At 46.7% G+C, this 18,779-nt stretch overlaps 1 protein-coding gene across 1 annotated transcript; it reads left to right on the top strand.

Annotated features, from left to right (window-relative positions):
• The first annotated feature begins 814 nt into the window (after positions 1–814).
• On the top strand, positions 815–4,993 carry LOC149912578 (maestro heat-like repeat-containing protein family member 2B). The gene is made up of 11 exons (XM_090131845.1): positions 815–934; positions 1,383–1,559; positions 1,866–1,945; positions 2,327–2,462; positions 2,578–2,670; positions 3,055–3,150; positions 3,324–3,420; positions 3,648–3,751; positions 4,213–4,365; positions 4,625–4,779; positions 4,923–4,993. The coding sequence occupies exons 1-11, from the start codon at positions 815–817 to the stop codon at positions 4,972–4,974; spliced, it is 1,263 nt and encodes a 420-aa protein (XP_089987971.1). The 3' UTR covers positions 4,975–4,993.
• Positions 4,994–18,779: the final 13,786 nt, after the last annotated feature.

The following is an 18,779-nucleotide window of genomic DNA, read 5'->3' as shown; positions in this document are numbered from 1 at the left end:
GGCTTTAATGGAGGGAATGCTGGGGAGCTGGGAGAGGAACTGTTCTTCCAGACACCTCTCCCCAGAGGGCTGCAGCAATTGGGAGTGAGGGAAGAGGCAAAGGGCAAGGGAACATCGTCTTCTCCTGTTCTCCAACAGTTCCTCGGGGCGTCAATGGACACCATACGGGATGAGGCCTGGATCGAGGCCCTGAGCTGTGAGCTGAGCCGGTGGCTGAGCAGCTCTGCCAGCAGCTCTGCAGAAAAGGTGAGTTCCCCCCGGCTCCACCCAGCGGTGCAGCTGCAGGTGTCCAACTGGGGCTGGGGCTGCGGCTGGTGCTCTGCCCACGCGGGATGCTGATGCTGCTTCCCCAGTCTGTGCCCCCAGAGGGCCTTTCCCTGCAAGCTGCCCAGGGATGGATAAAGCTCGGCCCTGCAGCTGCTCTCAGCGACTCCCGGGGAGCGTGGCTCCTTCCACCTGGCCCTCCCCCAACAGGTTAAGCTGCTGCCACATCTCAGCTTCTTCCTTCCCTTCCCCTGCAGTCTTTCCTGTACAAGGCTCTGGGCACAGTGCTGGGAGCCTGTAAGGGAGTCCTCCACGTCCAGGAGAAGCTGCTGCAGCACCTGGAGGAAGCAAACGCGGAGGACCCATGTGAGGCCCAGGTGAGCCCTGCTCTCCTCCAGCTCCTGCGAGCATCCCCGCTCTGTCCCTGGGGCAGAGGGCTTCTCCTGGCCCTGCTCCGCGCCTTTCCATCTTCTCCCTGCTGCCCTTTTCCTCAGGAGAGGATCTGTAGATTCAGGCCTGTGCCAACTGCCCCTTGTTCTTTTTGCAGGGAATGGTCTCTCTTCTCAGCCACGCGGCTGAGAGTAACTTCCAAGCAGTCCTGGCCACGCTCACCACGTTTGCGTCCAGGCTGTGCAAAGGCCGCAACGCGAGGATTTCCAGGCGCAAGAAGGTAAAGCGTTACGGGTTTCCATCTTGGCATTCTTCTGCCTTATTTTCTGCCCTGGAGCCCAGGTGCATCGCGGGGCACTGGGGGCCGTTGAGCGAGTGTCTCAAGGCATTTCTTCCCACACAGATGGAGCTGGACAGCACGAGAGCTCAGGCCACACGCAGCGCTCTCGTGCTCGCCCACGGCAGCTTGGCACTGCGTGCCTCCAAGGAGCAGCTGCTCGCCCACCTGGAGGGAGACATCGTGGGCAACATCCTGATGCTCTACAGCTGCAGCTGCCGGGTGAGAGCTCAAAGCGTGCCAGGGTGTCTGAGCGCCCAGCTGCAGCCCCTCCACATGGGGGATGCTGAGAGGGGCCTTCCCTTTCCAAAGGTCCCCCGGGGAATGGTTTTTGCCCAGATGAAGACCCAAGCCCTTCCCTTAGCGTTGCCCCCATGTGTCCCCCTTGCAGCCCTTGTCCCATCCCGCAGTTCAAAGAATGTTCTTCTCTCTTGGGTCTCAGGACTTGCAGAACAACCTCGCACTGGTGCAGAGCATCACCGACTTCAGCTCTGCCTTCCAAGCAGTCGTGGGTGATTCTGCATCCTTTAACCCCTCCTTGAAGGGAAAGCTTCTGGAGATCCTGATGGTGAGTGCCTAGAGGCAGGGCTGCCTGCAGAGTTCTGGGCTGCGCCACGCGGCCCGCTTCCCTGGGGGCACACAGGTCTCCATCAGCCACACGTCTCCAGCTGGTGGGGACTTTGGGTGCTGGAGGCAGCGGCTGGGCAGCGGGCTAGGTGCACCAGCTGTCGAGCTGCTGCATCCTGCAGTGCTTCCATGGGAAACATGGGAGTGATGGGGCTGATGTGTGGCAGTTGTGTCTGTCTCAGGGCTGGGTAGAACAGCTCTCGTGTGCCCCCTGCCCACCTTGACAGTGTCTCTCTGGGATTTGCAGGACCTGCTGAAGAAATATTATTTGGGCATCCCTGTCTCCCCAGTGCCCCTCAAGGTGGTTCTGGCCTTGGAGCAGTTGAGGTAAGGTCCCCATTTTGGGTAGCTCCTGAAGGCCTGCAGGGGGTAGGGGGTGAGGAGCCGCATCTATAGGAGTGAAGACTGGGCTGTTGTGCCCAGCGGAGCTGAGGTTCTGGGCAGGGAGAAAGGCCCTGGTGCTCCTGTCCCCTGGCAGGGAAGAGAAAGGAAGAGTTGGGGTCTCCTTCCCTTCAGAGAGGGAGCTGGTTCAGTGCTGCTGGGGAGGAGGTGGGCGCTGCTGGAACTGAAGACAGTGCTCAGCAGCAGGAGCTGGGGGTATTGGCTTGGTAGCTGTCGATTAGGAGAAAGTCAGATGCTGTCTGAACCAGTCTGGAGAGCACTGCTAAAGGCCCTTTCTGATTTCTCTTCCTTTCTTCCTCCTGTCAGCAAGCTGAAGCCCACTTTCGAAAGCAAGGACATGCGGGAGATGTTGGTCCTGTGCTGCAAGAACATCGTGACGCACCCTTCAGCAGAGATGATGCTGAAGATCAGGAAGTCACAGCACGCAGCGCAGTACCTGCAGGTAACCTGCCGTAACTTTCCCGGCCACCTCTCGGTCAAACCCGACCTCAGCACACACAGCCTATGCTCTGGCAGCAGCCGTGATGCTAAACCTCACTGCCCTCTTCTGCTTTCAGCTTCAGCAAACGTCCCTGAAAGCTCTGGGCCGGCTCATGGCGGTTCTGCTCCAGACAGAGCCCAGCGGCGGCTTCTTTCAGAACATAGTGCATGTGAGTATGTGTGGGGCAAGGGAGAAAGCATGGTGCCTGTAAGTAGTGGGGGCAGATCTGGGGACTGAGAGGGTGATCAGAGGGGAGCAATCTCCTGCTGATGTGCCAGCTCACTGCAAGCTCAGAAATGGGCAGAGCGATGGGCCCTGCAGGGGAAAGGCAGGAGCCAGCCCCTGGCAGGCCACAGCCGAGGAAAAGCTCCCGGGTTAGCAGGCAGGATGACTGCAGAGAGCGGGGGCAGCAGTGCCGGTGCTCAGTGAGGCTGGAGGCCACGTGGAGCCACAGGGCAGCCTTGGGGGAAAGTGCTGGGGAAGGAGGGACAGGGAGAGGGGCGGCAGGAGGGAAAGCAAAGACGTCCTCAGTGAGACAGATGCTCTACCCCAGGTCCTGCAGAAATCCATGGTCTCAGACAACGTGTGGGAGCGCAAGAGGGCCCTGCAGACCTGCTCCCAGCTGCTGGCTGTTTGCGAAGAGCTTCGAGTGAGTAAAGAGCCCCACCGCATGCCCCCTGCTCCCTCCCCAGAGCCCCTGAGCTGGAAGGCGAGCTCCGCCCAGCTGTGCATGCTGTGCCACGGCGTGAGGAAGGCACAGGCGGAGAAGCCAGGGAGAGCCGGGGCTGCCTACAGCTTTCTTCCTGCCTCTCACCCCTGCAGAGAGCAGATGCCTGCGAGCACTTTGGCTCCCTGGTGGGATTGCTGGCGCCTCTGACGTGTGACCCCATGCCCGCATCCCGCCAGTTGGCTGCCACGTGTCTGAGCTCCCTTCTCCGAATCCAAGGTGAGCAGAGCAGGTTGCACCAGCCCTCTGCCCTCCTCCGTGGCACTGCCAGACCCCATGGGCTGGGCCCTGTTTACAGGAGGGAGAGGCACCGTGCACAGCTCTCTTCTCGTCCCCACCCTGTCCTCTGTCTCTCCCCCGTGGAGAGCGGTTCCATTTCCAGAAGCATGACTTCCCTTTTCTCCCTGGGCTCTTTCCAGCCAAAGCAGCCAACAGGGAGCCAGGAGACATCGGGAGCCTGTCTGAGGGACTGCATGCCTGCAGCACTGTCTCTCAGCTCCAGACCACGTCCAAAATGGCCATGGTAAGTGGACCCAGAAAGGGGTGGTGGGATCTCTGTGCGGAGGCTTCTGCACGACTCTGTGCTGCTCCCAGCCTTTCACACCGTTTCCAAAATGAGCTGTCGCCCTGAGACCGCTGTTCTCAGCAAGCAGCAGGAGGCTCTGAGCTATGGCTGGCCTTCAGGCACGCAGTGCAAGGGGCTGACTCCATGATGTGTGTGTGTGTGTGTGTGTGTGTGTGCACTTGCGTGCATGTGTGACTGTGGCTGCTGGGAGGTAGGCTTTGCATGTCAGCAGACACCATGGGTGCAGAAGCTGAGCGAAGGCTCAGCCGCCTTCCGTGTAAATAGCAGGGTACGGACAGCAGGAGCGTTGTGAATGGCCGGCAAGCCACTGAGCTAAGAATGCCCTCCAGCCTGCTTTGTGCTCTGAAGAGCTGCGCAGAGCAGTGATGGGATCTCTCCTGCTTCTCATCTCTCTGCAGATCGTGTGCAGAAACTTCCCCGTCGAACGCACCGTCGACTTCATGATGGCCACCAAGGAGACCATCCGGAAAGCCACAGGAGTGCGCGTGCGTGCTGCTGGGAAGTGGGTGACCACCTTTCTGCAGATGCACGGGAAGGACATCTGTTGGAACGTAAGAGACTTTCTTTCTTCCACGTGTCTTGGTTTGTTTCTGGCTGTTGCACCATGCCCTGTGCCGTCTGCCTCTGGTACTAAAGCAGCACAGCCTGAGCGCAGAGCCAGAGCTTGGACAGGGGGGCTGGTTTGAAATTTAGGCTTAGGCGTTGCAGCATGTCAAGGGAGCAGGCACTGCTCCTGTGCTGAATGCCCATGGTTAGGCCCTGCAGAGTCCAGGATGCAGCAAGTCATTCCTTCTCCCCTTCTTCTTCCAGGTGCCACCCATCCTCTACATCCTGCGCAGCTGCGCGTCATCTACGCAGCAGAGCACGTTCGTGCCCTTCCTGTGCCAGGCGGTGGTCATCCTCACCCGCTGTCACACTGAGGCCGTGATGAACAACTTCTCCCGGCCGCCTGGACCCACAGACAGGTACTGGCACTCCTGCCTTTGCTGTTGTTGTAGCTTGCCTCTGCCAGAGGGATCCAGGGAGGAGGCAGCTTTTCTTTTTTCCTCTCAAAGTCTGTGTGAGGTGGAAATTACTCAGTCACAACTTGAGACTCTCCATTTTCTAGTGAGACGTGGAAGAGAATAAGAGAGTTCTGCCTTCAACGGTGGAGCCAGTAGAAGAAAAAGGAAGAAAAAGAAAAGGAAACGAAAGGAAAAAGAGAAAACAAAAGGAGAGAAGAGAAAAAAGAAAAAAAGAGAAGAAAGAGACAAGGGGAGTAGAAGGGAGAGGAGGGAAAAGGGAAAGGAGAGGGAATGAGGAGGAATGAGAGGAAAGGGGAGGGAAGAAAAAGGGAATGAAAAAGAGAAATTTAAAATGAGGAGAGGAGAGGAGAGGAGAGGAGAGGAGAGGAGAGGAGAGGAGAGGAGAGGAGAGGAGAGGAGAGGAGAGGAGAGGAGAGGAGAGGAGAGGAGAGGAGAGGAGAGGAGAGGAGAGGAGAGAAAAATGGGAAGGAAAAAGGGAAGGAAAAAGGGAAGAAAAAAGAGAAGGAGGGGAAAGGAGGAGAGAAGAGAAAAGAGAAGAGGAGAGGAGAGGAGAGGAAAAAGGGAAGGAAAAAGGGAAGGAAAAAGGGAAGGAGGGGAAAGGAGGAGAGAAGAGAAAAAAAGAGAAGAGAAAAAAAGAGAAGAGAAAAAAGAAGAGAAGAGAAGAGAAGAGAAGAGAAGAGAAGAGAAGAGAAGAGAAGAGAAGAGAAGAGAAGAGAAGAGAAGAGAAGAGAAGAGAAGAGAAGAGAAGAGAAGAGAAGAGAAGAGAAGAGAAGAGAAGAGAAGAGAAGAGAAGAGAAGAGAAGAGAGGGGAGGAGAAGAGAGGGGAGGAGAGGGGAGGGGAGGAGAGGGGAGGAGAGCAGAGGGAAGGAGAGGGGAGGGGAGGGGAGGGGAGGAGAGGGGAGGAGAGGGGAGGGGAGGAGAGGGGAGGAGAGGGGAGGGGAGGAGAGGGGAGGAGAGGGGAGGAGAGGAAAGAAAATGAAAAGAGAGAAGGGGAGGAGAAGGGAGAGGAGGGAAAAGGGAAAGGAGAGGGGATGAGGAGGAAACAGAGAGGGAAGAAAAAAGGGAATGAATCAGAAATTAAAAATGAGAGAAGAAAAAGGGAAGGGAAAATGGAAGGAGAAAGGGAAAGGAAAAGGGAAAGAAAAAGGGAAGGAGGGGAAAGGAGAAGAGAGGAGAAGAGAGGAGAAGAGAGGAGAAAGAAGAGAAGAGAGGAGAAAGAAGAGAAGAGAGGAGAAAGAAGAGGAGAAGAGAAGGGAAGAGAAGAGAAGAGAAGAGAAGAGAAGAGAAGAGAAGAGAAGAGAAGAGAAGAGAAGAGAAGAGAAGAGAAGAGAAGAGAAGAGAAGAGAAGAGAAGAGAAGAGAAGAGAAGAGAAGAGAAGAGAAGAGAAGAGAAGAGAAAATTGTATCATTTATTAAAAATAAATAAATGCGAGAATCCTGGCTGAGATGTGAAAAGGGTATTTTTTTAGCAGTCTTCCTATTTATAGCTGAAGGAACCTGGGAAGCTCATCGAGTGCAATCCCCTGCCTTAGCAGAACTCCTAGATTAGGTCACTCAGGAACGCATCCAGGCAGGTTTTGAGTAATGTCTCCAGAGAAGGAGACCCCACAGCCTCTCTGGGCAACCTGCTCCAGTGCTCCATCACCCTTACTGAAGGGTCTGAAAGTCTGAGTGGCCTTCAGAATTGGAAAACTAGTTATGAACTGTAAAAGTTTACCTCAGCAGTCTAAGTGCATGTGTCTCTCATGAAACTAGGACACATCTACACGTCTCTTTTTCCCCCTTAAATTCCTCACATCCCTAGCATCTATGACAAAGTGTGTCATAATATGTTGGCAGACAGTACTTGGTGGCAGGCTTTAATTTTAACAGTCTTTCAGACCAGAAGCTGTGTAGCTCAGCTCTAGATTCAGACACTTACATTTAGACACTCAAATGTAGTTGCTGCAGACGCCTTAAATTTGGAGGCTCCTCAGTTGTGCAGTCAGACATGAGTACCACTGAGAGAATCTGGTCCATGTTGGAGCTGTGGGTGGTTCCTCACTGAGTGGCTGACGCTCGTTCAAAGCTCAGCAATGTCTCTTGGCAACTCAGATGCCAAAGAGGTATTTATCTGCTAGCTCTGCTTCTCTTGGCAGCAAATCTGGAAATATTCACACAATAATTTGCATTATTTTGGCAACAGCATGAAAGGTGAACCAACAGTAATAGAAGCCACTCTCAGCAGTGGCAGATGGGCTACACAGCTAAGGGTGGAATTAGGCTGCAAGTTCACACATCTCTCACAACTACGCTGTGCTCCTAGTTAGATTCAGTGGGTTTACAGACTTCCAGAAGCAAAAGCAGCTGTCAGCCACGCTTAATTAGACAGGTTGGCAGATGTTTGGCCTCACTAGAACATCGTGAGGACACAGAACAAACTCAAAGGTAGCCCAGCAATAGCATTTCTCACACTGGAGAAGAGTAAGGAGGCTGTGGATGCCCATCCCTGGAGGTATTCGAGGCCAGGCTGGATGTGGCTCTGGGCAGCCTGGTTGAGTGCTTGGTGCCCTGCACACAGCAGGGGTGTTGAAACTGTGTGATCATTGTTCCTTTCAACCCAGGCTATCCTGTGATTCTGTGATTCTATGATACATTTTATTCACAGACAAAGGTCACATGCCTTGCTGTACGTTGCAGAAAAGCATCATGAAGAAAAAGCGCAGGTCCGACTGCTGGCCCAGGAGCAGCACTTAGTTATTACATGAGATGCACCTGGATGTTCTGGCACGTTTCTGATTGCTTCTTAAGCACAGACCAAGAGCCTACAGGAGAGCCTCTTACACGCATGCAAAATTGAGGAGAGGGGGTGGTAGGAGGCTATTTTTTCCCTAGGGCCCAGTCCAAAACTGACGCACAGGTTGTTTAAAGGCACTTCTGTCTACAAATTCTGAAGACTCAGGGCCTACGTCCATGAGAAGGACAGGCATAACAAAATCCACAGAGGTGTCATGGCTGTAATGTCTGTCTGTTCCTCTGGACGCTGGGTGATTTTCTCAGCACAGAAATACTAAGCTTTCAACCTCCATTCACTGCAACTTTATGATCTGCTGATTCATAAACCTGCCACTACAGCTTACTTCCATAAACTCAGCCTGAAACTGCTTTAGTGCAATCGTGTCAGGTCTATTAGCTCACACGTTATCTTGATCTTTTGAAGATGGCAGCAGCTGCATGTCCTCGACACAGAATAGCAAAATACAAAAACAATCCTCTCTATTCGTGCACACAATATCTGTTAACTTGCTGCATGGGATCAGATACGAACTCTGCAGCAGAAAGAAAGAAATGTGTGTTCAGCCTGTTTGGTAAATAAACCCAGAGCTCAGAGCAGGGCTGTGTCACAGGGGCAGGTCTATGAGTCAGCAGATCACAATGTGATTATCTGATGAGAAAATTACTTATGGAGAGAGAATTTAGGTCTGCTTTAAGGGAATGCTTAAGCAAGGAAGTTTTAATTTCATTTTCCATAAATGTCCATGACAGAAAAATAAATATGTAAATAAATAAAATTAAGTGTACCTAAAGAAAGGGAAAACGAAAAAGATTAGAAGATTTTTTTTCCCTGGAATTACAAATTAAGAACCAGAAGATCTCTCGGTACATACTTTTATTAGTTTATTTCCTTCAGCAACTACCCATGGCCTACTTGAAGACACACAGTAGGAAAATATTAAAAAATAAAGGAGTTTACATACACCTACACAATCTATTCAGAGACTCTAACAGAAGAAATGATTTTCTTTCTGTAATTCCTAAATGCAAGTTTGGTATTCACAATAGGAAACAAAGAGCAAGAGAGAATAGTGACAGTCACAAGGTGGAAAACGAGATGCAAAGATTCACCACTGGTAATACAAGAAGACTGGGAAACGTTTTTAATGGTTTTCTCTGTTGCAATTCATGGAGGAAAAGCAAAAGTGGCCCAGTGTCTCTCCTGGAGACCACGCTGTTACTTACTCATGTAACTTGTTTCCTTTGTGTGTCATGTGCAAAGAGAAATAAAGCTCTCCTTGCGTGTGTTTAATTCAAACCTGGAGCGGCAGGAAGAATGCTGTTATCTGTCCCCAGTGCGCATCCTGCTGACTCAGACGTGTGAAGTCACAAGCAGAACTGAGGAAGCAAGAAATGCTTTCACTACAGCTGAGGTCTGCACATTCTGCACTGCGTCTGCTGGACACCATCAAAGGTCTCAGTAGGGGATGAAGGAGGATACATCTTCAGCAGCTCCACATCTGGCAAACTGTCTGGAAAGTTAAGTTCATACAGTTGAAGCTGCCTGAAGCACAGCAGCAGATGGCGCTACAGACAGATGCCAGGAAAAAAAAGTGTTATTTTCTGCAAACATATACAAGCACTGAAATGCTGCTAAGATGAAAAGGTTACTACATCATGCACTAGTTGCTCGTTGCTTTTTCAAGAACAAGAGCACAAGTTTAAACTTTTCCTTATTTCCTTGACAAATGGCTTAATTTATGCACTAAAAGGAACACTACAACAGCAAAAATGAACAACTTGGTTTTGATTTTTATTTTTTTTTCTCTCCCTCTCCTTTTTAACCTTAGAATATTATATAGGGAAGAACCACTGGTGTCCCCACACAATATGACATAACCCCACTGACACAGCAGTACTAGTTAATGTCTTTTTTTTAAGGCTGCCAAATATGCAAACAGAAACAGGCTGGACTTCTAATGTGGCCGAATATTTCCCTTTCCAGGTAACAACTCCATTAATCACGTACCTTCATCTACCTGTCCAGCAGTTCATTGTTTTTCTGCTGAAAGAGACTTTGCAATTAAAATCGTACTGAAATGAGAGCCATAGTTTTCCAGCATGAAGACTCAGAATGCCCTCAGTGAAAAACAACCTATTTCTTTTAAAAAAGATTTCTCATTTGCACCATGGCTTATTATACATGTAGAAGTATGTTCATTTTGTGTGTGTCTCAAGTTTACCACCAACATGCAGCATAAAAAATGCACACATTTTTTATTCTAAATGAAGTTGAAACAAATTATTTTCAAAGATTTCTTAATACAATCCCTGTGAAATGTTCTGTATTTACGAATCTCTATTTTCTCACTGAAGGTGGTTCCATAGTGCTGCTCACTGGACAAGAGGAATAATTTATTGCATTATTTGGTGGCTGTTTTTCACAGCCTGATGTTAAAACAGCTGGTCTTGTCCTACTGCCTCTTCCTCCCTGAAAAGCAAACTAAACAAATCAACAAATAAAGAAAAGGGAATGTACAGACAGAAACTTAATTCACACCATTAGCTTATCCAGCTATCAAACTGCATTCAGACGAGGTGATTTTAAGAGTAGTTCCTCCCATGAACTACAACTCTGACTCTCAACAGAAATTATTTCTGTTTTCAACAATTTCAGTGCCTGTAAGTGCAGCCTTGCCTTACCTTATCAGAGAGTTCTAATGAAATCTTAGGAAAACTTGCCTCCCTCACTTTCAGGATCTCCAATCTTTAAGTCCGTGTCAGCATTCACTTTTTGGCTACCGCCTATTCAGTGACAGAAAGCCAGCATGCATGTTTCAGTTTGTTTTCCAAGCTTGCCCTTTGACAACAGAATGATGAAAAGACACCACGTTTCTCCAGCCGGCTGCTGATTTGAACACAAGCTGAAGCAGTGTGAGCGGTTTCCCATGAAGTAACTTGGCAATTTAATTATCAAATGCATTAGTTGTGTTTGCTAGTTTCAATTAGTAGGGGAGAGAAAGCTGAAACTTCAAGTAAGCTTCATGTGCTGTTAAGAAAGACCCTGGATAACGGTGCTTCTCATTAGTACAAGGTGTCACCGCCTGGGAGTTAAGTTTTTGTGTAGCGAAAACCACCAGCAGAAAAGTCAGTCTGCCCTTCATATTCATTTCCTTTATTGCCACATTCCAGCATTTTTTCCTGTAAATACCACGGCCAAAGGAATATTTAAGGCAGTTTGGGCATATGTGGGGAGATTCAAGTCATCGTTCCATCAATCAGTGTCTCTTATTCTGCCAGCATCTGACAGGTGACAAACTGGTCTTCTGTTTTTCTAGGGTAGACATCACTGAGCAATGATAAAGAGGAAGCAATCCTATACAATTAAGAGGAAAAATGTATGAGATCTGCTCATTCTGGGAGTGAAGCAAGTCTTGTGGTCAGTAGACGAAAAGATGATTCAGAAACATGGAAGATATATTTTTAAAGCAAGTAAGGTCTGTATATCAGAAGTATAGTTAATGGGAAGATACATGAGTTAAGTGACAGGTAACCATAACTTCAGTGTTAAAATGTCCGTTTGGATCGTTGTTAATTTGTTTAATGTACTTAGCAGTGTATTAGCAGAAGATATTTTAAGGTACATATTTTAGTGTCTCTGTGGCAGATGCTTGGTTTTCATAAACCACATGTATATTTTACTTTTAAAGTAAAAGCAGGGTGCCTCATCCAGGGACTAATTATACTGCAAAGCAAAACCAGCATGTTGCTCTACACAGGTTACCAAAGCCATCCTCCTTCAGCTAGATCTGGCTACTTAATAGCTTTCATTAGCTGGGAACAGTTTCCAAAGCACTCTGTTAAAGCCATTTCCAAACCATTCTGTCCTAGGGCAGGAAGAAAAATTAGCACGTGTCCAAACAAAAATCGCTACAACTTTTTTTGTTCCCAAAAGAGAGATGAAATGGACAAATTTGTATTTTCTCATTCCTGACATGAGAATACAGTACAGCTAAAGAGAACAGGTAGTCAGAGCTTCACTGACCAAAAACCATTCTGTAATGAATAAGTCCTTTATTTTTTTGTTCTATCAGATAGCAAACCCCAGAATAACAACTGTCCCACTGACTCTGTGTCAATGTGAGGATTAGAGGGAAGAGTGGAGAAAAGTGATTTAATTGTATTTGTATGAATGAAGAAGATTAAATCATTTCATCAGTATTTGTAACACAGTTTACTTGCTTCCAGGTAACATAAGCAATCTCCATTTTAAGCAGTACCTCCTGACCTGGGGAAAGAACATCCAGCAGTTCTGGAGGCTAACATACACTATATAAGTGCTCTCACAAAAAGTACTGGTGCTGTGATGAGCTCAACCTTCCCCTCTTTCACGTCACCAGTGCTGTAGAGCAAGGGGCAAGTTCTGAGAGCAAACACGGTAAGAACAATCCATGCACTGAAAGGCACACTCATACAGTGCTATACAATGCAAAATAGTTTTCTTACTAACAGTGATGGTGAAGATAAGAGCCAACTTACCTACAATCTACAGAACATTTCTACCAATACATCCATGTGAACCTCCCTTCTCCACTCTTTGCCCTCTCCTTTCAGACACAGGACACTCACCTGAGACGCAGTGTAGACAGGAATCTTTCAAATAAGCACAGGACATCTAACACCAATTAAGCCTCCCCAGCTTTTCTCTTGGCCTGTAACTTGCTCTCCACAAGGATACAGATCTTCTGTAGGATCCACGGCATGTTTGCAGGCTTCTGAATGTTTCAGGTGTCCCAAGGCATCTAAAATAGTTGTAGCCATTCATGCACAAGCACCTGAATTCTACTCAGCGATCTGCAAGGTGAAAATCTCAAGAGTAACATGAGCGTACTTTGTTTGCAAGAACATCATCTGCAGGTTTCTGTTCCTTCCGTTACTGTTTCCTACTTTCACACTGCCAAGAAAAAGCACAGCAACAGAAAAAGGGCACAGGAATACACATCCTTCATTTCTAAGCCCTTGGTGAACTGAATTTCCCACACTGTCTGGAGATGCCTCGGCAAACTTCTTTCTAAATCACACCCAGCTGCACAGTGCCAAAGGGCTGCCGTCCTGTAACCAAGTGCTGTCAGAACATGGAAGCATGACTTTCTACATCTACTACATGTACTTTCTTTCCATTGAGCCAGAAATGTCGTACCTTCCAAATCATGATGCTGGTAGAGACCACAGACAGTGCCAACAGCTTCCAGGAGAAGCCATGTAACAGCAACTTCAATCAAGGAGCAAAAATTACAAGAGAAAGGAAGTGCAGCTGATGGTTCCCTCATACTGTAAATAAATCTCTAGAAATGGGAACAAAACACAGCTTTTAGCAGTATTAGATGTCGCTCAAGGAAAACTGTATTGAAATGTTTTTCAGAATTTGCTCTACAAATTTTGCTCCTTGCAAAATCTGCAGATAGGACAACTCTTGTGCTGCAATTTTTTTTCCTGCAGATGAAGCTGCTAAAGAGAGAATTAATATATGCAGGAATTGCAGTCAGAGGTACATAAAAGTGTGAATAAATGATAGCCCAGAATCCACAAATCACCATAATATCTTTTCAATATTGAAAAAAAAAAAAAGTAAAATATTTTTTAAACTTAAATAGACGTTTTATGTAAAATGCGTGCTCCAGTGACAACTGTAACATGCAATCTTACCTGTATCCTTCAATAAGCCAAAATGTAACAAAAGAAATGGACTATGTTTCTAGAGAACTGATTTTCTAGGTCACACCTGCACGATGTTCATCCTAAAATACTGAATTATGAAAACATTTAGCTTTGTACTTTGAAACTCATTTGCTCAAACTATGTACTGCTATGAATGCACATAATATCAATCAAGTATCCATGAAGCAGCAGACTGTCAAGAAAGAGGTAATCACAGTGTTTTTTGCTAAACATACTCCTATGATTTCATCACAGTTTTCAAATTACGCTGGCTTTGAAATTGGGAGTATTTGCTGGTTTTGAGTCATCAGTGTCAGAGCTCTCCTTCTTTCTATTTCATGCTGCTTTGTCAATTCTACCGTATCATTCTCTTTGGATTTGTTTGCCATCAGTAGGAAGATAATGTCCTTTGTTCAGCCTTCTTTAATGGTTAACTCACGTGAGAAGCAGAACATGCTGAAAGGCCAGCTAAGTTGTTTAGAAGTATGTTCTCTAAGAACATGGAGTGCACTACACTGGTAAGAGTAACCAGGGGCTTTGATGAGCAGTACTAAAATATCCTGTAGTCTGGAATAAAGTCCTGGCCCCAACTTTCATATACCCATGTTGTGAGGGCTGGTGGATCAAGTCGGACAGTCTGAAGATTCCTGCCTAAAGGCATGACTGAAAGGTCATTTCTCAAAATGCTTCTGGGCAGTGGGAAAATTGAGCAACGTTCAGTTCGGACTGGGAATTCCACCTGACACAGCCTGACCCTTCACACTGCACTTTGCACACTGTGCATGTGACACGGCAGAACAAACTTCCACAGCAACTTAAAATACAGAACTAATGGGGATTTGCAGAGGTTGAGTGCTCGCTCTCAAAGATCTAGCAGAAGGAATATTTTAATGATAGGTTTCAACTGTTCAGCCCAGAGAAGGCAATAAGATCCAGCCCAGGAGACACAAAAACTGAATAAAAAACAACCTGAACCAAACCAAATAGAAGGTGTTGGAAAAAGCAACTGTTCATAAGATATTTCTTAGGGGTCGTCATCTATAATTATTTACATATTACATTAGAAGAAGTATTTTCCCATTCATACGTAAGGCAGGCCATATTTCTGCCTACAGACTATTCCTGTGCCTCTTGTGTTCCCTTGAATTTCTTTCTTTCTTGAAAGTTGGCCTTTTTGTCAACATATTCACAAGTGCAAACACAACTTTGCTGTGAAGTATGGTTTTATGTTCTGTTGTTTTGAAAGATTCACCTCTAAGGTTCACGCTTGGGCAAGAAACACAGCTTGGATGCAGAAAGTAAGTAACAAACAAAAGCTGAAAACAACAACAATTTTTTTAAAAGGATGGAAGAGTTCTCTGCCACTCAGTGACACAGCATGGGAAGATGGGCCAGGGGCACCCTGCAAGACAAAAGTGTTGGGGGTCCCCATGGGGAGTTCAGGGCAGGCCCTGGCAACCTGATCCCATCCTATGTTCCCAAGCACAGGAAGGCGGTCAGGGACAGTGGTGCAGACCTTGGGTGTGGAGTCTCCTTGGGGGGGGACAGGCCCACAGGTTGGGGTGGGTTTGGGCCACAGGTGGGCTCAGCTGGGCAAAGGGCTGACCTGGCAGGGCTGTGAAGGGCCGAAGCCCAGCCTGCTGTTGTCTTGCTGGGAAAGGGACCACAGCCCCAGGATGGTGTGGGGGCCTGGGCTTGGGCAAGGGAAGGCCCAGGGGTGGGCATGGACAGGCAGAGCTGAATGAACCTGGTGGATATTTGCTGTACATTTTACAGATGTTACACAGGGAATGGGTAGATGTGCTGAAAGTGAGGTTGAGAGGTGTGGCTGACAAAGAGGCATTAGATAGTGGGGCATTACTGACCATGATGTAAATGGCATGGAAAAAGGGGCAGAGACTGAACTGAGTCCAGCTAGGCTGGAATTCCTAATAGCTTCTTTGGGGCTTTACTTTAGATTGGTGGCCAAGAGAGTGGTGATAACAAACTGGTGTTCCAGCTTTTGCTGAGCAGCGCTTGCACGGTATATAGGCCTTGTCTTTTTTTCCCTTTCAGGCCCCACTGAAAGTAGGCTGGAGAGAAGGTAAGGGTTGGGAGGTGTCCTGGTCTCAGGTAGCACAGAGTTATTATAGCAGTTGGGGTGGTTCTGTGTTCTGAATTTGGGGTGAAAATAATGTTGATAGCACAGCAGTGTTTTGATTGCTGCTGAGCAGTGCATACACCAAGTCATGGACTTTCAGCTTCCCATACTGCCCTGCCAGTGAGGATGCTGTGGCTGCAAAAGAAGCTGGGAGGGACAGCTGACTCCAGCTGAACAAAATTCCATATCATCTGACGTCATGCTCAACCATAAAAGCTGGGGATACAGACACTGTCTTTGTCTTGAACCATAATCTGTTCTTACTCTTGCTCTTCCAATTTTTTCTCCCAAGTACTGCAGGTAAGGAGTGAGAAACTGAGTGGGGACTTAGCTGCCACTTGGAGTCAACCCACCATAGCCATAAATTTAAAGGCTGTAAACAGAGAAAAAATATATGTATTAAAAAAAAAAAGAAAAGAAAACTACAACCCTTCTTGTGATGTTTCTTGTGGTATTTAAATAATTGTCACGAATTTGAAGGGAGGAGCTGTGAGGCTCTTGTTTGCCTGTGTGATGTTAAAGATGCAGTGTACTGAAGAAATATTTCAACACTCTGCCCATGTTGAAAAGAAACTGTATTGGACAACAAGAGCCAATAACACCAGATCTGAACGTTCAAAACCCATCTGAGTCAGTCACAGTGCCATCAGGTCACAAGTTACACAACTTCCTCTGGATAGACCACTGTTTGAGTAACCTTGTAAAGCTGTTCTTGGTAATTAGAACAAAAAGTAACCACCCTGAAGAATGCAATCTGCTCAAACGTCCCCAGGAAAGCATGGAAGGAAGCTCTCTCATCTGCAGGGACTGCTGTGTGCTTCAGAGGTGCCGCACAGGACACGTCAGAAGGCACCAGGGGATGTCTGGGGAGAAGTGTTCTGCCTCCCACTCAGCAAAGAGGGAGCAGAAAAAGAAGTGCATGAAACCTTTTCCAGCAGGAAAATCTATGGTGGGTGCTCCCCCTGCTCCCTGCCCCAGGCTTCTCGCTTTCTCTAACTGAGGTTTCCCTTTTCTACTCTCAGCCAAGTATCACCACTTCCCTAGGGATGGCAACTGACAGAGGTTTTAGTAAGAGCATCTGCATCAAATAATAAAAGTTCCAGCAGTTACAAAACAGTAGAACAAGAATTCACAGTCAGATCTGTTTCCCATCTTTACAGGGACTGCATTCAGGAAACAGCCACTGCACTGGCAAGAGCCCTTCACACCGGGTCTCACTGTGGCAGCATATCTTCCCTGACACAACTCAAAAGCAGCACAAGTGTGGCAGTGGAGCAGCATTATTCCATCCTTTCCATGGGACAAAATATGGCATAGAAAAAAACTTTACAACTGTTTTCAATTGAACCTAGTCATCCTTTCCATGGAAAAGACCAATTGGAACAGTGAACATCTACACAGAAATATTTATTTTGCTGAAGACCAAGATTTGGGCCACGTACAACAGAAAATGCAGTGATCCTTTGGATCAGAGCAGGGAGAAAGCTTGGTAGAGTAAGTATATGGGAGGGGAGTAAGGTATTGCTAGCAAGTTAAGGAAAATGTCAGACATAGTGCCAAAGACCAGAGCTATGTCCCCCCATCAGAATGTATTACTAAACTGTTTGTTCAAAAAGTGTTGCAGAAGGCAAGTATGAACTAGCAAGACATTGACTGAGGCTCTCCTAAAACAGAATATCCAAGAATAGTTTAACTGGTGGTAGGTGAATGGTTGGACCAGATGATCTTAGTGGTCTTTTCCAACCTTTTAATGATTATATGTTTCTATGATTCAGGCATAGCTCTTATCTTGCTTAACTGCTTTTATATGCACTGATGTGAATGTAGTGGAAAATGAGACAGTCTGGGGGTGATCCTTACCTTTAACCTGAGAAGAGTTGCAATGCAGTTAGCATTCAGATCCCAGTGCAGTCCCCACAGCTTCCTAGAGTTCAAACAGAATGAAAGGACTTACTGCTGGCACATACTCTTTTTGTTTATTCCTATATGATACTGATTTTCTCCCTCACTGTTACACAGCTTTTTGCTTCAGTGTAAGTGAGCACAGCACTCTCTACCTTTTTGTGACCGTGCTCCCTACAATGAAATTTTGCCTCTTGCAGATTGTTTTAGCAAATCAGAGTTTGTATCTGATTTTATCACTTCAGTCCAGCAACTCCTTTTTTCTTTCACTGACTTTGATTAACATGCTTGTGCTAGACTTAATAAACCAGTACTGCAGTTTCGTGTCTTGTCAGTCTGGATCACCACCTTGCCTGCATTCTCTCTGCTCCTGAAACAGGATTTGTGGCTGAGATTACTATTTAGAGTATTTATCCCCAGCTTGACTCCGTTCTCATTTCTCAGGAATCATTTTCTTCCCACTGTGTTTATAAGCTTGAAATCCAGTTGAGGACTTTTAGGCCACCAAGGAAATTTGAATTTAATTACTTCATGAAATAGAGCTACTCTCTTGAGAAAACCCAGCTGAAACACTGCCTATGACATTAAACAAGGATTTGGTTGGAAGCTTTTCCAAGAGAATAAAAGATAACTTGATTTGTGATTCATCATACTGTGACGGAACTGGGGAAAGAAAGAAAGTGATAGCTTGTTTAGTTTCAGAATTCCTTTGGCAATTTCTTTTTATCGTAAATACACCTCCTTTCTATGTCTGGTTTAGAAATGTACTTGTTAAGTATTCAGAATTGCTGCAGGGTAGTGAAAGCTGCAGATTATGAAGAGGAAGTTCTTGTGGGTTTCAGTTGCTGCCAAGAATAACAAAGCTAGAGAAATAAATCTGGTACGTGAGGGTTGGTGCTGAGAAAGTATTATCTTCTAGCTATAAATAAAAAGTTTGAACTCTTAAAAATCATGAATATATGTGGATCTCTGTGAAATTATAACAAAAGTTCACAAGTAATCTTTAAGAAAGTAATCTACAACTCCACTCTGCAGGTTGCAGTATCAGTACTATTACTGAGTCTCCATCTGGATGAACAAGTTCACACAGAAAGGTTTATAGAAACTGAAGAACATAATCTTCAGTAGCCTGTAGCAAGCTATAAATCCAAAATCTGTTTTTACACGAGTGTGGCTTCTTTCTTCCTGCCTCAGTATTCATCCTTCACCTTAAAGGCCACTGTCAAGCACTCTGAAATTTTTGTTCTCTGGTTATTGTTAAAGCTGACTTCAGGGTTACTGCTTTAAACGTTTCTTGCTGGAAAATCTCCCACTTCCTCATCTCCTGACATTTCCACTGTGGTCTCCATTGATGAAGTGAATGCTTAATTAACGGAATCCTGAATTAACAGAAGTAGCTTTACTGGACTGAGCAACACGTTTCTTGA

The sequence above is a fragment of the Phasianus colchicus genome, chromosome Z (assembly GCF_987193195.1).
Source record: "Phasianus colchicus chromosome Z, bPhaCol1.hap1.1, whole genome shotgun sequence".
Taxonomy (NCBI): domain Eukaryota; kingdom Metazoa; phylum Chordata; class Aves; order Galliformes; family Phasianidae; genus Phasianus; species Phasianus colchicus.
Note: the sequence above shows the minus strand (reverse complement) of the source record. Positions and strands in the feature narration are given on the sequence as shown.